This window comes from Bufo gargarizans, chromosome 6 (genome assembly GCF_014858855.1).
Source record: "Bufo gargarizans isolate SCDJY-AF-19 chromosome 6, ASM1485885v1, whole genome shotgun sequence".
NCBI classification, from domain to species: Eukaryota; Metazoa; Chordata; class Amphibia; order Anura; family Bufonidae; genus Bufo; species Bufo gargarizans.
In genome coordinates this window covers 151,958,821-151,977,667 of record NC_058085.1, presented here as the reverse complement: position 1 = coordinate 151,977,667, position 18,847 = coordinate 151,958,821, and the positions used below count along the sequence as shown (strand labels likewise).

The 18,847-nt window shown below is 41.5% G+C and overlaps 1 protein-coding gene across 1 annotated transcript; it reads left to right on the top strand.

Annotated features, from left to right (window-relative positions):
- The first annotated feature begins 572 nt into the window (after window positions 1-572).
- LOC122942063 (nodal homolog 4-A-like) lies at window positions 573-9,464 on the top strand. The gene is made up of 3 exons (XM_044299555.1): window positions 573-867; window positions 6,092-6,858; window positions 9,156-9,464. Exons 1-3 carry the CDS (start codon window positions 573-575, stop codon window positions 9,306-9,308), a joined length of 1,215 nt encoding a protein of 404 aa, XP_044155490.1. The 3' UTR covers window positions 9,309-9,464.
- The last annotated feature ends 9,383 nt before the right edge of the window (window positions 9,465-18,847 follow it).

The window sequence follows — 18,847 nt, the reverse complement described above, 5'->3', positions numbered from 1 at the left end:
TTGTGTGAGTTTTGTCTTTGGTTTCTGCCAATGCACCTATTTTATGAAATGGCACACAGTAAAAATAAAATTAAATTAAATTAAAAATGTATTTGCCGCAAATGCAATGCGACACCATTACCTATCATTTAAAGTACACCTGGTGCTTGCCTGGCGTGTAGTTGTGACATTTTTGAGATTTTTATGTATGTTGCAGAAGATAAATGAGACTTACAAGTGAACTAATCTACAAATATAAAAGTGCCTCAGGAACCAAAATGTTTAGCAAAAAGTCATGTGAACAAGCACTGGCATACCAGATTTCATAAATGTCCCCCATTTTATTTACTATATATATATATATATATCTATTATATCTCTATCACGTCTATTAACCTCTCTAATCCACATATACATACACACAAAAAAAGCCTAGACTAAGGTGTTAGTCTTTCCTTAGTTTCCAATAGGCTTAGACAGAATGGCTTGTGAATATGCATTAGCCATTCAAGTGAAGCCTAATAAAAAGCCAGGGCACATTGTATGCTGTCAGAGAACACTAGCACTCACACACACACACATAGAGGGTAACAATGGCTGTCTACCCCTATTGTATTCTCCTGTTACTGCTCATATCTGGAGCAATCTGTTATTCAAGGAAAAGTTACCTTGGGCCAGATTCTGGTGCCCTACAAGAATATCTCAACAGGACTGAGAGAGAAGACAGTAAGGATGGTGGCTCACCACATCTGCCCATCTTCATGCTTAGCCTCTACCAAAGCTTTCATCGCCTGGAGTCCAGACATAACGTAGACCTGACATCATCGGTACTACATGGCTTTTCATCCAGTCTACAATCTGATATTATCAGGAGCCTCGCAGCTAAAAGTAAGCTTGACTTCTCAATTTACGTCTCCCTTTAAACTCTAGATTTCTTACGTTTCATGTTACGCTACGTAAGTAACGACACAGTTAGTAATTGTTTTAGCTACGTAATTTGAAGCCATGTCTGAACATTGTAATGTGTACATATTAGATGCTTTTACTGATGGTTTCAAAGTCTAAAAAAAAATGCTAATCATTTGATTGATACTTATGTTAACCCTGTCTTAGAAGCATATCGGTGAATGGAGATGTATCATGAGTTGGTGCCTTCTTTAAATATATTGTTTTTTTAAGCCAATTTACGGTAGATGTGTGTACATCTCTGTTCACAGCTCGTGACAGCTAAGCTGGAAATGTTCACGAGTAGATACCAACAAATTCTGACAGACTCCGTTGATTTAGAACATTTTCATTCCAGGTTCTGGTATTTTTCACAACAAAGATAGCACTTCAGATCGCACTATACGTCAAAATTACCAGAACCACAGCGGACTGGAAAAACTACAGATGTGAACATATTGTACATCTATAAAATGGCAAAGAACTTGCAATTTATGGAAAGAAGACAAAATATCTATTTTGTCTTCTTTCCATAAATTGCAAGTTCTCTGCCATTTTATAGATGCACAATATGTTCACATCTGTAGTTTTTCAAGCATGTTGGTGAAAATGTCCCGAAATCCATCTGCCATAAAAAGTAGTACAGAAGGTCACTACAACATTCTAATTGGCAAGCTTGACTCATTCCATTTTTTTTAAACTTTAAAACTCCTTTCCTCCTGACATCACATTCTAAGTGAATGACAATCCACAGCAATGATGATTGTCTTAGGACCCATTCACATGACAGTATTTATCTATCCGCATCCGTTCTGCATTTTTGAGGATCAGATGCAGACCCATTCACTTATGTTGGACTGCAAAATCCAAGGATAGCACAGTCAGTTCTGTGTGTCCTCGTGAGGGCTCATGCACACAAACGTATTTATTTCCATGTCCGTTAGATTTTTTTTTTTGTAAATTCCTGGAAAAAATAACTTTCTTTTCAATGTCCATAAGAAAAATGTGATGAGTCCATTATTTTACTAAAGATTGAGGATTGTGTGCTGGTTATTATGATAGTCATTATCAGTTTACATGTCAGTGTTTATTCATCTATATTTTTGACTAGTAATCGTTATATGATATATATGGTTTTCCAATTTGTCTGTGATTTTTGGATAGGTTATGCAGAAAATTTGAAATAATCAAGTTAGCCACCCTGCCAAAACCATATCCTTCAGTTATGCTTTAAAGTACCTTAAATTGCTTATCTCGACCAACAATTAGGACCTGGAAAAAATGTGTTCATTAGAAGTTTGAAGGTGTCTGATAAAGTCTCGGGTGATAGTGGCCACAATGGCAATGTGTGATAACAGATGTGTGGTACTGCTACTGGGTTTGGATGTAATAATACATATGACCTTAGGCTCTTCAATGTTTGCTTAGGAATACAACTCATTACAATGCTCTGAGCATTATGCTGTAGACTATATATTTTGTTGTACCTCATCTACTTTTGGAATGCACAGAGTAGAAGTTGCTTACAAAAAAAATCCACAGGTTGTCGATATTCCTCTTTTTACTTTGATGTTTTTGGAGACTGATCTAGTATAAATCTCTAAACCAGACACACTTCAGTGAAGTCCTAACACACAACACTAATACACATCCTATTCTTGGACAAGTCTGAATAATGTCTCATCAGAAGACTACTGCTAACCTTCAGCCCATCAGGAGTCCGCACCAGTATTGTTCTCCTACAGACTTAAGAGCAGTCAATTGAGGCGTGGTTCAGACAATCCTATTGAAAACCCACAAGACCTGCACTAGTGCAATCCACATCTGAGTGCATTAAGTTCAGCAAGGACATGATTGGATTACTTCAGTGCACTGCCTTTGTTCTAAGGCACCCTTAATTAATAGTTTTGCATTTTCTTCATTTTTAAACTCCAAGGAGAAGATTTTCATTTTAAACAACCATTTTTCAAATCTGCTTACTGAACATACAATGCTTGGAGTGGACCTGGTAGTGGTGTACGGTATTCAGTCATAGATACAATTACAATTATAGATGGTACTTATGTACATATTTATAATCTATATGTACATAACTAATTTAGTCTTTGGTGATTGGTGATATGAATGTTTTTTACAGCCTAATATTCTTAATTGTCTCAAGTGCACAATATCCCTGCAGTCCTCACTTGTGGTCAAGGGCATAGAAATCATTGAGTGAAGCTTATATTACGCCTGCAGATCTTCAAGGTGATTGTCGAGAAGGGATCGTTACTTCCCGGTAATTGCCTGCTGCAGCAATCTCCTCCTCAGTATGGGGAGGAGCAATCTCTTATGCCATCGCTCGTCCCCATACTGAATCACTGTTTACCGGCAGCAAACAAGGATTTTTAAACCTTCTTAAAGATTCCAATTACCCGATAAACGAGCGTTTGCTAGTTCATCGGGTAATCAGCAGTATTACACTGCCAGATCATCGCTAACAAGCGTTCATACGAATGCTTGTCAGCGATGACCTGCACAGTTATCTGAATGTGTGATATAAGCTTAAGATAATGCCATGGAAAGAGGCGCCCCAGAGCTGGTTGAATTTATCCCGTTTGTTACTGGAGGCCTAGATCTTGTGTAGAACTCCTGTAACAAGGAACTGCCTTGCTAGCCCAAGAGTCATTGAAAAGGTGTGGAGGGAGAAAATCAAAATCAAACCATAGCAACATAATAGGAGTCCATTTTGATCTTGGGTGCTGCATAGACAGTAAACTGATTATATGCCACCATGAAGGAAGGCTGTAAAACAGTAAATAAAAGTAGCATAAGTACACAATAATGTGGAGCAATGTGGCACATCTAGGTTTAGATGAATCAACTTCACCTAGCCTGAAAGGGGCTGTGCCTTAAGTGAAAGGGCAGGATTTGTGAGAAAGGGGCATGCCCTGGCATTTGGGGCAGTCCCAAAATTTCCTCACAATTTTGGTGTAAAATTCTGACTCAAACTAAGTCAATCAATAGGTGGAATAAAGTTTGACAAAAGTCCCTACCCATGTACCAAATATGTGTGATAAATCTGGTGCATGTCTTAACAGTCTAAGTTTACGCCTAGTAAATCTGCCCTCTTGTGTGTAATAATAAACAGTAAAGGCAATAATATATATATATATATATATATATATATAAAATGTTACAGTAGCTAAACTGCATAGAAAGCATTTACAGTAAGCTTCTACATGTACTGTGTTTTCTGAAAGGATTAGTAAGGTGACAACCACTTTGTATGTTGTCTAAAACTTGTTTGCCTTTCTTACAATTGCAAAAAAGGAAGTGTGAAAACAAACCCTACAAGCATAAATTTACACATGGTCTAAATCAAATTAACAAAATCTAATCCCTCAACCACTAATACAAATGCGGTACGCATAGGATGACGAAATGCAACAGGAGGCTAGTAGTAATAGGGATAGGCCCAAAGCATATTTATGTAAATGCCCTTCCACATAGATCATGTTAAACCATAATACATTAAAGGGGTTGGCCACTTTATTTCAACTTTAAACAAGAGATTCTTGCAGTGGATGATATGGTTCTCACTCATTCATCTATATTCCAAAGTCAGGACTGTTTTTAGGCACAATATTGATAACAGGCTTTTGCTTACTTGCAATAGGGCTTGATAATGCTATGCTATGTATGGGAGACAAAAGACTAACACATAGCCATTAGTTGTTACGCTTGTCACTGGACCATATTGGACATTATTATTATTTCTAGTAGTGGTAATAGTAGTAGTAGTAATTTGTGGTACTTACATTAATTACATGCTATAACACATTTCTATTGCAAGGTATAATGTAAAGGGGGTCCCCCAAATGAATAATTATTTTTATTAAATAGGACATTTATCACCGATCTACTACTGGGACCTTCACCATTCACAAAACAGAGGGTCTGAGCCCTCCATGCCTTCTCAAATATGTGTGCTGCCATTGCATTCAGAGCTTATGGGACTGATGGGTATAACTTAGTGCTGTACTTATCTATGTATATCTATGTCTGTCAGTCTCATAGACTTTGAATAGATCTGCAACCTGTATGTGTGACTATTGCTCTATTCAAACTTGTCTTCCCTGCAGTACTGTAGTGAGGAGGAATGAAAGTATGGGAAGAACATGGGGGAACCCAGCAGTGAATGGCTGATCAATGTCCTATTTAAAACATTTTTGTGGATAGGTGATAAATGTTCGTTGTAGGACAAACTCTTTAAGGATTATATTCAAATGGTACTTAAAAGGGTAACTGTCATGTTTTCACCAAAAAAATCCATTTTAGTATATGTTACTGCTGCAGCAGAATTATGCATAAAGCAATCTTTAGTTTCACATACTACTGTTTTCCTTGAATGTTTTCCTTTGTTACGGCTGTTTAAACTTTTACAATATGAGAACCTTCTCAAGATGGCTCCTCTGCCAGTTCTCTGAGGCCCAAACTACTTTCCCTCACTTCCCATACACACTTGCTGTAGCGAGCAGCTTCCTGCCAGCCAATCAGATTGGATTACTGAGAGACACACCTCCTCACTCTGAAGCCTAATGCAGACATACAGTGTAAAGGACCGCCGCTCTATCTTCTGTTTATACTAAAAGGAAGACAGATAAGCCCTAGCAACAGTCTTTTTAAAGGACAGAGGACAAATTAATGAAAGCTACCATTATAAGGTAATTGCAGATCTTTAGACAATCATTGACAGACTAACTCATGCCTAGCTCTAATAAACTAGCAAATATGACAGTTACCCTTTAAAAGGGTTTCCTGAGATTTTCATACTGGTGAAACCCAGCCACCCCCACGATCAGCGCCACTGCCTTCTCGTAGCTTGCCAAGCACAGCACCGTACATAGTATAGTATTAACTTCTATGGGGCTGAGCTGCGCCTAGGCCACCTGACTGATGACTCTGTTATCACTGGCCTAGGAAAAGCTGAAAGAAGGACGCAGTGCTCACCAGAGTGTCGATGCCGTCTCTAAAAGCTGATCGGCAGAAAACCCCTTTTAAAGAATTAGAATGAACAGTTTTACATTTACATTTTAAACAATTTGTTACTATACTGATTTGTTATCCAAATACTTTTTGTTCCCTTTTTACATTCAATTTACAATTTCTATGTTCTTTCATTTAGGCATTAAGACAATGGGAGAAAGATGTATTCTAGTGTTCGACTTTTCATCTCTCAGCCACGATGAGGAGCTTCAGTTTGCAGAAGTCCGAATTAGAAAATCTGCAGTAGAAAAACCTTTTGGAGATGGGTCTCAAGTGATAATGAATGTTTTTCATCAAAATTCAGCATGTCAAAAGCCCACTAAGCTATGCAAAAACACTATATATTTGGGCAAGTTCAAAAGTGCACTTCGGTCCAAAGCTTCAGAAAGTTGGATAGTGGTAGATGCTACAGAAATTGTATCAAAATGGTTTGACATTTCTAATAAATCTGGCATTCAATCTGAAAAACGTAAAGAACGGTTTCCATGGCCAGCCAGTGCCAAAAACAGATACAAAGAGCACACATCTGAAGATCAACTGGTACTTATGTTTGTATATTCCAATGCATCCAAGAAGGAGAGGTCTTTGGTGTCTGCTAGTCTTCTACTAGATGCCGCACAGTCAAAATACCTTACTACAATACCTGCCATAAAAAACATTACGGTATCCAGAAGACGTAGAAGAAGCCATATTATTAGAGATCGGATGATAGGCATGAAACAAGTTCCAACTGCTGACAATCCAGGCAATCTTTGTAGAAGAGTAGATTTAATTGTAGATTTCAAGATGATTGGTTGGGATACATGGATCATTCATCCCAAAAAGTTCAATGCCTATCGATGTGAAGGCACCTGCCCAAGTCCAGTGAATGAGAGTGTCAAGCCAAATAATCATTCATACCTACAGGTAATGAGTCCTTATCTATCTATCTATCTATCTATAAAGCTATATAAATATATCCATTTTCTATCTATTTTTACAAATAACCTCAGGTTGCATTATTTGCAGAAGAAAATGGTCAAATTGCTTTGCTACAAAGCTAGCCATACATCACGGAGCTTAGACCTGTCTTTATTGGTTTTGATCCTTGAAGGTTGTCGTTTTGGGTGACAATGCAAATACATAATCAATCTGTTTAACATGAATGAATTTTGAAATACAGCCCTCAAAAACAACAAAAAAAATTCCATTCCATGCCTTCAATTGGCATCTATTAAACTCATTTGTGCCATAAAAATGGCAACAATAGGTGGCAGAAAATGGTCTAAATTATCTTTTTCAGACATCTAAAATCTCTAGGGTCTGGCTAGCTTTTTGAGTTTGTGAGTTCAAGAGATTCAAATCAGACGAGTGTTTGTTGATACAGGGAATTGTCGGGAAATTGCTCTTCTACCCAGTCATCGTTCCATCTAATAGGTCCTTATTGAAAGAGAATTTGCCTAAGCAGCAAGATATCCAGTGGTTATCATATTCCAGTATCCAGTAGTTATCATCCTGTTGGATTAAGTAGCCATCTGACCAAACAGGACATGAACTCTAATCATGTTGGTCTTTCCAGACTATCATATACAGCTTAATATAGATATAGTGCATTAAAGGTGTCCATAAACATTACACTATGGTTGGCTAAACCCAACAGTTTTGACAGGACCAGATGACCATCTAATTTGTATTCAATGTTCGGCCAGTGTTCGCTCGCTTTATGTCATGGGGAAAAATACTATCAGGCATGTTGTCCAAGCACTATTTGGCACTTGAGTCTTGAGGTTCCTTACCATTAGAATTTGCGTTGATTCTGTTTGCCAAAATGTGATTGTGCAAAGTTCATTCTCTTAATCAAGATGCATTCATCTATGAATCTCAGTAGTAAGAAGAAATAAATACGGTACTGCTGTTTGAGCTTTGTCAAATGTAAAATTTTGGAATTTGTCTAACTTTAAGCATAAGAAAGCATTTCAGCAAAGTAACTTTCATTTTGAACTTATCTGTAGAGTTTGACCTTCTTCAAACTTGTCGCATCCTTGGCCACTTGCTGTGAGGAAAAGTGAGATAATCTCACATTCTTACTCCTCAAGACAATCAGCAGGAAGTCCTGTGCAATTAGCATATGGCAAGCTACTTGTTTAAATTAAACAGATTAGTGGCTACTGCAAAGTTCACAGATGCTACCAGAATTGTAAATACTTATCTAAAGAGTTAAATAAAATTACTCAATTAAGTGTGGGTTCACATTGCGCTTTAGTCTACTTTCACACTCGCGTTTTGGCTTTCTGTTTGTGAGATCCGTTCAGGGCTCTCACAAGCAGTCGAAAACGGATCACTTTGCATTCTAATGCATTCTGAAAGGAAAAGGATCTGTTCAGAATACACCAGTTTGCATCAGTTCAGTCTCCATTCCCCTTTGGAGGATGAAACTGAGCCAAACGGATCCGTCCTGACACACAATGTAAGTCAATGGGGACAGATCCGTTTTCATTGACACGATCTGGCACAATAGAAAACGGATCCGTCCATCATTGACTGTCAATAGTGTTCAAGACGGATCCTTCTTGGCTATGTTAAAGATAATACAAACTGATCCATTCTGAACGAATGCAGATGGTTGTATTATGTGAACGGATCCGTCATGGACAAAACACACAAAACGCTAGTGTGAAAGTAGCCTTAGTTGACTTTCTGAATAGCGTGGAAGACTGCGCAATTCTTTTAGGCAAAAAAGCTGGACACAAATGGAAAGCAGGTCAAACGGGGTCCAAAGGGCAATGCATAGAACTCAGACCCATTAAAGTGTATTTATTAGTTGCGTTTGATGTTTAAATGTTGCTTTCAGGTATTCAAATATATACCCTCGATGCAAAGCCAGCCTTAGAATAATTGCCACAAAGAGTAACGCTACTTTTCAGCAAGCATATATGTATTCCTAATGGGAAGAGCGGAATCAGCCACTCATAGACACTTCTGGGGGCAGTTTATCTCCATTAATTGGCCTGGGCAAGGACAGTGGGTGGCAAATGATGGCCCAGATCACTAATGTGCTCTTAACACACTATGCTGTCCAAGAGAATTCACAGAAGGACACCTAAAAAGTACAAATGAAACATGTCACTGTGTAAAGCTATTTCATCTTAAATATTTTTTATCAAAAAAATTCTCTAAAATATTAATTTGATGAATTCATGTATATCTCTTTGCTTCTATTGCAGAGCTTGTTAAACTTCTATAACAGTAGAAAAGCCCCAGAGGTGTGCTGCGTTCCCACCAAGATGAGCTCCCTCAGCATGGCGTACTATGACCATATGGATATTGCTTTCCAAGTCCATGAAGCCATGATAGTAGAAGAATGTGGATGCCAGTAAAGTTTAAAAAAAAAAAAACAAACACAATTATTCACTAATTTCTTCATACGCACAACTGACCTAACAGTTCCTCAATGTAAAAACTATGGATATATTGCCATCACAGACTAAGATAGATCTTGTGGATATTCTGTAAGTAAGCATCCTAATAATGAGATAATTACGAGAAGATAACTGAATAGACTATGTGGACTGAGCAGTTGTGGTTTCCAAATCGCTTTTTAGCAATGTAATTATGTATAAATGTATATTGATATAGATATTTATATAAATATTTTGTAATTTATTTTTTCAAAGTAGCTTTTTATAAAGTGATAAAGTGATATTTAAAATAAAAAAGTATGCCAGATATGTGACTCCTCCATGGTCCTGCTTGTTCTTTACTCCAAGAACTGGAAACTACATTTGAGCAGCAAATCAGCCGTTTTGTACCTATTTCTTCCCGTAACAATTTCTAACATAAGCAACCAACATGAAAGAACTCTCTAGGGTAGAAGTAATCTAAGGTTGATCTCTTCTATGCTACCTTAATTAGCTACCTTATTCAGTCTTGGACATTCAGTTGGGTTGAGCAACAAAGAGCCACATAAAAAAAGGGGGTTTGTGAGCAGTATAAAAATTTACCATAAATTGGCCCCTGTAAATTTTAAAAAATCTTGTTTATTCTAGGGTCCTTCCTTTGTGTATTAATATCTCTCATACAACCTGAAAATCTTTTTTAGGTGGACAACAAGACGGCAGAAAGTATATCAATGACTACTATATTCTGCATTTCATCACATCGTAACTATAATTTAGCTGTGACATTTCACAGAGTCCTTAGTGCAGGCCCGGAACCAGAGTTTAAAAACATAACTCAGTATGCAATGATGAATGCTCTGGTTCCCCTTAGCTAAACCCATTATGTAATACAGAATAGAAACAGAGTCATCTCATTAGAAGTCACAATGAAATGAGAAAATCATGCACAAGACAGAAGACAGATGCATGCAATTCTAGGACACAAACTAGACTAGGAACAGATTTAGTTGTAGTGTTTAAGACTGAAGGTACTCAAACACATTTGTCTCAAGTTGATCAAATCTGATGATTTCAAACAATCGTTTATTGGGTAAAAATTAACAACGAATGATCATTTTAGCCAACTGATGACAATCATCATCTTAAAAGAAGTCAGCCGTGTTTAAAATGTTTAGCTGTTAGACAAAAGATTCATTCAAACAAAGATTTTTCATGGATGAAATGTTCCCAGAGAGATCGTTCGCCCTTTACCCAATATCAATCAACATGTATCGCCAGTTGAAAGGCCATTAATGGCCAGTATGGACTCAAATGTGTATGACCGTCTGCTATCTCTCCTGACTCACCAATACTAGAGATGAGCGAACCTGTCAAGATTTGGCTCGGTTCCGTTTCGCCAAGTTTTTCAGCAGTAGCATTATGGCAATAGCGGCCAGTGGAGTCAGGATAGCAGGCAGACAGCAACAAAAGCAAGGTGGGGCATCTTCAGCAAGGCCAGATCTATTTATTGGCTTCAGCCGGAGTGTAAAAATCCTCCTGGATCCAGGCTTGGTTCATTTTGGCAAAGTGATGTTTTGGACACTGGTGGAGGACAACTTGGTCTGTTTGGGTGTCACCAAGCCCCCTGTGGTGCTGAAAACCCTCTCTGAGATGACACTGGAGGCTGGGCAAGAAAGAAGTAAAAGAGAGCTGTGCCAGTTTGGGCCACTTTCCAGTCTGCCTGCTCAGAAACCCATGGGGGTTAGGAACAGGGTATGCTCCAGAGACAGACCAGAGTGTAGCTACTGGGGGAAGCCAAGTGTTACTGGTGAAACGACTTCGGGAGGAGGCGACTGAGGGTTCCACACGCATTCTTGGGTAGTTATTTGCTTATCCTTTTCACACATAGGTCTGTTTATGCCTTACTTTTGGATTTCTATGTCTGATGGCTTATATTGCCTTACTGGCTTGCTTGTTTGTGGCTTCTCTCTGCAATATATATACCCTTGTGTGTTGACCCCTCAGCCTCCTCTATGGTGTTTTTTTCCCTCACTGAAGGTTCCCCCCTTCCTTGCTGCAGTTTTTTACAAAGTATATTTTTATACATGTTAAATTAATGTATGTTAAATAAAGACTCTTCCATGTTTATATATACATGCGTTTGGTGCTAATTTTTGGTGTGTTTAGTACATTAAATTGTTTGGGCTGCTCTCAGCACTATATATTCATTATAACCCGGTGATCAAATCTAGTGGGTATCAGAGTGTAGCTAGGCCTGAACCTGGATGTTGAGGCAAAGGCTTTTGGCTTGCTAACTGGCGTCAGCCTGGCACGGCATGTGGGAAAACTGCTCCATCATGTTAAGGAGACTAATATGATTTCTGCTACTGCTGTGGCTTCTGTTGCTTGTTTTCAGACACGTTCTGTTGCTTTCAGACACGTCATCGGTAGACGTCTGCTCGCCGAAAGCTGCGGCAAACTGTGTACACAGTATTTCCTTGTAATGACGTAATTTGTCCTCCCTTTCTGCAGGCGGAAAACATTCCACCATTTTGCTTTGATAGCAATGGTCTAAAAGCATGGCTATCCAGTAATCATGAGACTGATTGATGTCAATGACATAAGCAAGCAAGTCTACAGGTCGCCATTCCAGCCATCGTGCCCGAGGAGCCAGTTCTGTCCAACTCAGCCCCCAACTGAGACGACTGGATGTTGTGGCCGGTGTCACCGATTTCATCCGCTTCCTGCTGCAACTCTGACGTCTGTTCCTCCTCCAGTAGCAGCACCTCATCCCTATCATCCTTCACTCCCATGGGAGTATCTTATTATGGGTCCCCAACAGCTATAGGACGGACAGCAAGATGCGTTAGCTGTTTTTCTTCTTCCTCCATTACCACCTGTTGCATGAGCATCAGCATCTCCTTAAAGATACATATGAGGGGGATTAGGGACAACTGTAGCAAGAACGGCTTGAGCTGCCTGACCTGAAAACAACACATGCTCCATGCTGAGGCTGTCTGGTGCATGATAAAATTTTCTAGCATAAAATACCAATAAACAAAGCAAAGACCCAACCTAAGGGTCCAAACTTATACAGCACAATTAAATCATAGGTGCCAAATATCAATACCTCCTTAATGGGAAAACCCCCAGGCACTCAACATATGAAAAATTACACAAAAGTATATCCAAAAATATATCTTTATTAAAGTTGATAAAAACAATTAAATACACAGGTAAGTCAATTGGCAGAGACAAACACAAGCACAAGGAGAGTGCCAAAGCATGCTGGGAAATCCAATATTTCTAACATTAATACATCTAATACTGAATTGTAGTCAAGGTTGGGTAAGGTGGAAACAAAGTAATATGTAGATACAAGGTCAAACCATATGGCTTACCCTTCCAAACAACAAGACATAATCCAAAACATATTAAAAATACAGACATGGCTGGTGGCACCTTCAGGAGACTCAGACATGTAATTTGCGTCAGCCCCCTGAGGAAGCTGACACGAAACACATGTCGGGGTCTCCACCTTACCCAACCTTGACTACAATTCTGTATTGTTATAAATATTGGAATTGACTTACCTGGTTATTTAATTGTTTTTATCAACTTTAATAAACATATATTTTTGAATATACTTTTGTGTAATTTTTCATATGTTAAGTGCCTGAAACGCTCTAGCATGTACAACTTAATTCCAGTGGTTAAGCAGTGGCTTGACTTGAAACAGGTGATAGGAAGGAGGGGGAGTGGGAGCAAAACTGTGCCCCGCTGCTATTGGGGATAGGAGCGTGTCCATGGAAGAGGAGGTGGACAAGGAGTTTAAATGCCTGCTGTGGGAGCCATCCCAATACAATTTTGGGGAAGGGGGGCTGAAAGGCTCCTGGCCATGTTGCTGGGGTGCTGCCTCTCCACTACTGCAAAAAAATTACCATGAAAAAACATTGGGCCGTGAAAGACATGTACCGTCCCTGCCCGTAACAGCTGCTCCAGGTGTCCATCATGGAATGCAGCTTGCCACACAGCGAGCGGCCTGCATTGTCTGCCACATGACAGTACAAAGCACTATTACAATAGCATGGCAGCGACTGCACCACTAGCAACGTGGCCAGGTGGAGGTTTAGCTTGTAGACAAACTTTAATTGCAGGTGGAGAAGGGTTTTTTCATGGCCAAAGATTCTGTTATAGATGTCTCATGACATAGCGGAGGACAAGGAGGAGTCTTAGCAGAAGAACAAGAAGTTCATGATGATGGCAGAGATACTGTATTGCTTAGGGATGTGGGTTGGTTGCCACAAAGAGGACCGGAAAAAGGACAGACTAATCTGTTCTAATTGGGAATGCTGGGCAGTTTTATTTTACCAAAGGATTTGGTAATGTCCCCTCACATGTGCTGCAATAGACCTCTGGTACCTATAATTTTGTTTCAATGGCCACGGCTTATTTGAATCCTGCACATCTTGCACACGGCTGTGGTTTTATTTGCCGTGGAGAAAGAACATCATACAGGAGTTGCTAGCACAGAGCAAGTGACAGTTGAGCTTGGCTTAGCTCTAGCACGTGTTGGACCTAATCCATCCACAGTGTCAGCCACATCACCAGATCCCACCAGATGTCAGCCATATCACCAGAAAGCAGACAAGGCCCTGGCTTTTCTGTGGGAGGTACGTCGCCTCTGCTCTTATTGCTGCCGCTGTCAACCACCACCCTCCTTCTCTAATGTTGCCTCCTCCTCAGCACCTCGATCTGGCTCCCAGGTCCTGTTTAGCACACACTCGTCATTGGAGTCCTCACCCTTCCAGCCTCTTTAATCAGACTGTGAGATATCATGGTGGACTCCTTGGACCCCTCCCCCTGCTCTGCATTTGCCCCGATTGCCACTGTTGCTGCCCCCCAACTCTAATGTGTGGCTATGGGTGCCACTATTACCACCACCATCACCAAAGCTATGAATGAGGTTACCAGCTTCCTCCTGAACCTCCTCCTTAGGGTAGCCCAAATGGTGACTGCTAACATGTGTAGTTATCATGGAGACTCTTTTGACTGTCTGCCGTGGTGGGGTTTTCTTGCCACATCTTAGGGAAAATGAAGGTGCCCTACTAGGAAGAGGCAGTGAAGATTGAGGTGACTCCACTGAAAGCCTTCTCTGGGCATGCAAGGAGGAGGAGCAGGAGGAACGCTGTAACCCCTTGCTCCACAACACTGTGTCAAACTCCAGTCACTTTCACATAATCGTGCTGCACCTTAGAGGAGGACTGAGTCATGCAGTCCACTATATCATCTTCCTCCTGCTCAAGGATAATGTTGCACCTTTCTGAAGCAAGGGACAACTGCGGCCTACTACTGCTATTACTTCTGGCCGGATAGCTGGTGCTGCTACAACCCACATTCTGGCCCTGGGTCTTTAGTTTGGAACCATTCCATATCCCTGGCATTTTTGGGCCTAAATGTCACACAAAGTATGGAATGGTTTGCAAATCTGTTTTCTGGAAATTAAAGACAGGGAGGAGCAATGCGACGTACTACTGTTTCCACAAACACTGAAGACTTTAGAAATACTGTAGTATCAGTCCCACTAACAGATTTGTGCCCAATGTTTTCTCGTTAAAATATGCAGATTCAGAAAAAAAAAAATCTTTAGTATGAAACACAAGTTGATAAACTACTATGCAATTATTTCCCTCCACCACACCAACACTTAAAGGGCCTAGATATGAAACAATACAGATTTTGGCCTAGTATGTCACATTATCATACACAGACTTAGCTACCCTGCATATCATAAGGCTACTTTCACACTGGCGCTTTGGCTTTCCGTTTGTGAGATCCGTTCAGGGCTCTCACAAGCGGTCCGAAACGGATCAGTTTTGCACTATGCATTCCGGATCCGTCTTGGCTATGTTAAAGTTAATATGAACAGATGCATGCAGTTGTATTATCTGAACGGATCCATCTGTGCAGATCCATGACGGATCCGCACCAAACGTGAGTGTGAAAGTAGCCTTAGACACGTATATGGTGGTTTTGAAAACTTGAATCAAAAAAAATTTGATTTCAAATTTTGTGGAGATGAAACAACACCATTTTTTGCCTATTATTCCACATTATTACTCACAGATAATTTTGTCTACTACCCTGCGTACTGTAAGACACGTAGATGCTGGTTTTAAAAAATTCAACCCAAAATAAATTAAAAGGGTTATCCAAGTCCTGAGGATAGGTCATCAATAAATATAATTTGGACAATCCCTTTAAATTTGAACTGTGTTGAGATTTAAAAAAAAAATGGATTTATGCTTAACATTATCACAGATATTTTTGTCTGCTACCCTGTATGTTTGAAGACACATATATGCTGGTTTTCAAAAATTCAACCCAAAATAAATTTAAATTTGAGCTGTGTGGAGATGGAAAACCCGGATTTATGCCTCACATTTTCACTCACAGATATTTTTGTCCGCTACCCTGTGTATTAGACGACATGTGTATGCTTGTTTTCAAATGGTTTTCCATGGTAACGACCACCCTTCAATCCATCAGTGGTGGTCATGCTTGCAGACTATAGGAAAAAGTACTAGCCTCTCTGGTGGCCAGACAATGGGACCGCACATAAGCTGGTCGTTTATCCTATAGTGTGCAAGCATGGCCACCATTGCTGGATTGCAAGGTGGTCGTAACCATGGAAACGAGCAGTGAATAATGTGATGGAAAAATGAATCCAGCCAGCAAAGAAAGCAATATGGACAATCACAATACATTAGTAAGTGCTTTGTATTAACTTTCTCTACATAATAAATAATATTTGGTGAAGTGAGACAACCCCTTTTACTATGTGGAGATGCCCTGACACAGAGTTCGGACTAGTATTTGAGATTTCAAATGCTACATCTATCATCTGGATGGTAAAACACGTGTTGTATGGTTTTGCATTCATTAACCCACCCCCACCCCCCCCCACCACCACCACAAAAAAAATTAAGGAAAGAAATGTTCTTGCATGTAGCCGCTTTTGAGGTTTGCAGCAGCTGCAGTTGTGATGAACTGGTTCACCCATCTCTACCCCATTAACATACACGCTCAGACCTCCAGTATGTGCTTCCAATGTAAATAGAGGAGAAAGCCACTGCCAGATACCTCTGGTGGCATCTTTTCTCCCAGAAAAACAAAGAGATCAAGTGTTGCAATTCAGCACAACTGATCATTCTTTTCCCCTACATCATCAGTCTGGGGAGAGTGGGGCGCTTCCCAAATATATTAGATTGTTAGCCAATCCCACTGAAAATGGCTGGCCAACTTTAGTCTCACATGTATGTGGGCCTTTAGACTAGAGAACCTAAAGAGGTGCCAATTTATCACAATGGCTCATGTTGATTGATAAACTTGGTGCATCTACGTGTCACGACCCTTGGTCATGGTCGTGACTCCTTGGGAGCCGCATGCAGTTATCCGCGGTCTGGTGTTGTCGCAACCGCAGCTGGGGGCACTTAGTGGTTTGCCTCAGGTGCGGTTGCCGCGAATAACAGGCATGCGTGCGGTTACCCTTGGCAACGTGTTTTGGTGTGCACGTCCTTCGTCTGTGTTTGTGTGCACTTCCTTGTTTGTTTGTTGTGCACGAGGTGATGTTTAGTATGCACCTGGACTCCTCCCTTCACCTGCGGTTGTCCGCGGCAACGTCTGGTGATGTTTGCATGCTGTGGAAGTGTCTCGGCCTGTTGCCTGTTCTGGAGGACACGGTTGCCACGCATGCCGTTGCCGTCGGAGACAGGTGAGTGAGGTTGTGTGCTTTCCCCTTTATGTGAGTTTCCCTTCTGTGGTGCTTGAAGGGTTAATTTCCTTCCCAGTGTGTGTGATGTCACTGGGTGTGGTTGACTGGTGGGTGTGGCCTTTTGGCCTTTTGGCCTATATAGCCTGAGTCTCTTGCAGGCTTCAGTAGGTTGCTCTCAGCCATGCTGGCTGGAGCAGCCTCCTGTCTCCTCCATCTGCCTGGTGAGGACCATCCTTCTGGTCATAAAACCTTTGTTAGTAAATTCTATGTTTCACGGTGTTATCTAGGTGTGTGTGGGGTTTTGTGTTATTGCAGCTTATGGTCCAGGGTTCCTGTGTGATGTCTGGTGTGTGCTGTGTCCGTTGTTGTCTTGTACTTACAGCACCTGCACATGGGTTCCTGGTTGTGTTGTCTGTGGCAGGTGAGTGATGAGTTGGTTCCATTTGACTGCCACTGCCATAGCTGTTTTTGTATCCCCTGTGCTGCTTGGCCGTTGAGACTCCTGCTCCTCCGTGCCTAGGAGGAGCAGGTCGTCTTACTCTGTCCCCTAGTTCAGGGTCGACTTGAGGGCTTGTAGGGACTTTTAGGTTCCGGCGTATGAGCCCTCCTACCACCAAGGTCGGCTCATACTGACAGGAGACAGGGTCAGCGTTAGGGATGCAATAGGAGGTGACCTGCTCCCTAACGCTGTGGTCCCGGCCAAGGGGTAACCCTACTATCTCCTGGCACCGCACGGCTGGGGGTTTCCCCCACCGCCAGCCGTGACACTACGTTGTGGCTATGAGATGGTAGTATGTCATGTGGCCGAAGGCCATGCAGCAAGGCTGGGGCGTTTTACTTAAAGGGAACCTGTCACCTCCCAAAACCATCCCAAGCCGCCAGCAGTACCTGTGTGTAGCCCGCAGTGTGTTTCTGATGATACCTTTCTTCCTGAAGGCAGATGCAGCAAAAGTACTGAAAACGTTATTTTATCCACTGCCTGGTGTGCTTCTCCACACATGCTTGAAGTCAAGGAGGCAGCGGCCTCCTTGCTTCAAGTCACGGTAACCGCGCCCCTTCACTGTGACTGACAGCCGGCAGTTTGGCTGGCTTTGCCGAACTCTCTGCATAAGCGCTGTCAGTCACAGCTGCCTCCTTGACTTCAAGCATGTGTGGAGAAGCGCACCGGGCAGGGGATAAAACAACGTTTTCAGTACTTTTGCCGCATTTGCCTTCAGGAAGAAAGGTATCATCAGAAACACACTGCTGGCTACACGCAGGTACTGCTGGCGGCTTGGGATGGTTTTGGGAGGTGACAGGTTCCCTTTAAAATTGCTGAGGTCAGCAAGTACAGGTGAAAAACATGGTATCTGCAGCCACAGCATGAAAACTTTTTTCTCCACACGCCGCACGCACCAGTCTGCTCTCAGTTTCCATATCGGGCACTTTGAGTCTGTAGCAGAACAATGTGGTAACGCAGCCTGATGCGCCATGTGCTGATTCCTCCAAACCAAAGGGCAGCAGGACTGGCGGGGTTTAGCATCAGCTGTCTCATTCTCCTTTTGTATGGGGGGAAGGCATGGGTACCGCCGCTTGCACCATCCATACATGATCAGCGCCGCACACACGCTGGGCTCTGGCCATCGGCAGCACCTAGCCGTCCTCTGCCCGTCTAAGCACAGAAGCCAGTGAGGAGCCAGCTTGCTTTGGCCCGTGTTCCGAAGTGTCCACGGCTCTGCCACCGGGATTAGTTTCCCTCCCCTGGGTGATGACTCAGTCACGGTCC

Bases quoted from the DNA above. Each gene is read 5' to 3' on its own strand.
- LOC122942063 (XM_044299555.1), top strand. From the start codon at position 573: ATGGCTGTCTACCCCTATTGTATTCTCCTGTTACTGCTCATATCTGGA. The intron at 868-6,091 runs GTAAGCTTGACT...TCTTTCATTTAG, and splicing joins CAGGAGCCTCGCAGCTAAAA to GCATTAAGACAATGGGAGAA. The intron at 6,859-9,155 runs GTAATGAGTCCT...CTTCTATTGCAG, and splicing joins ATAATCATTCATACCTACAG to AGCTTGTTAAACTTCTATAA.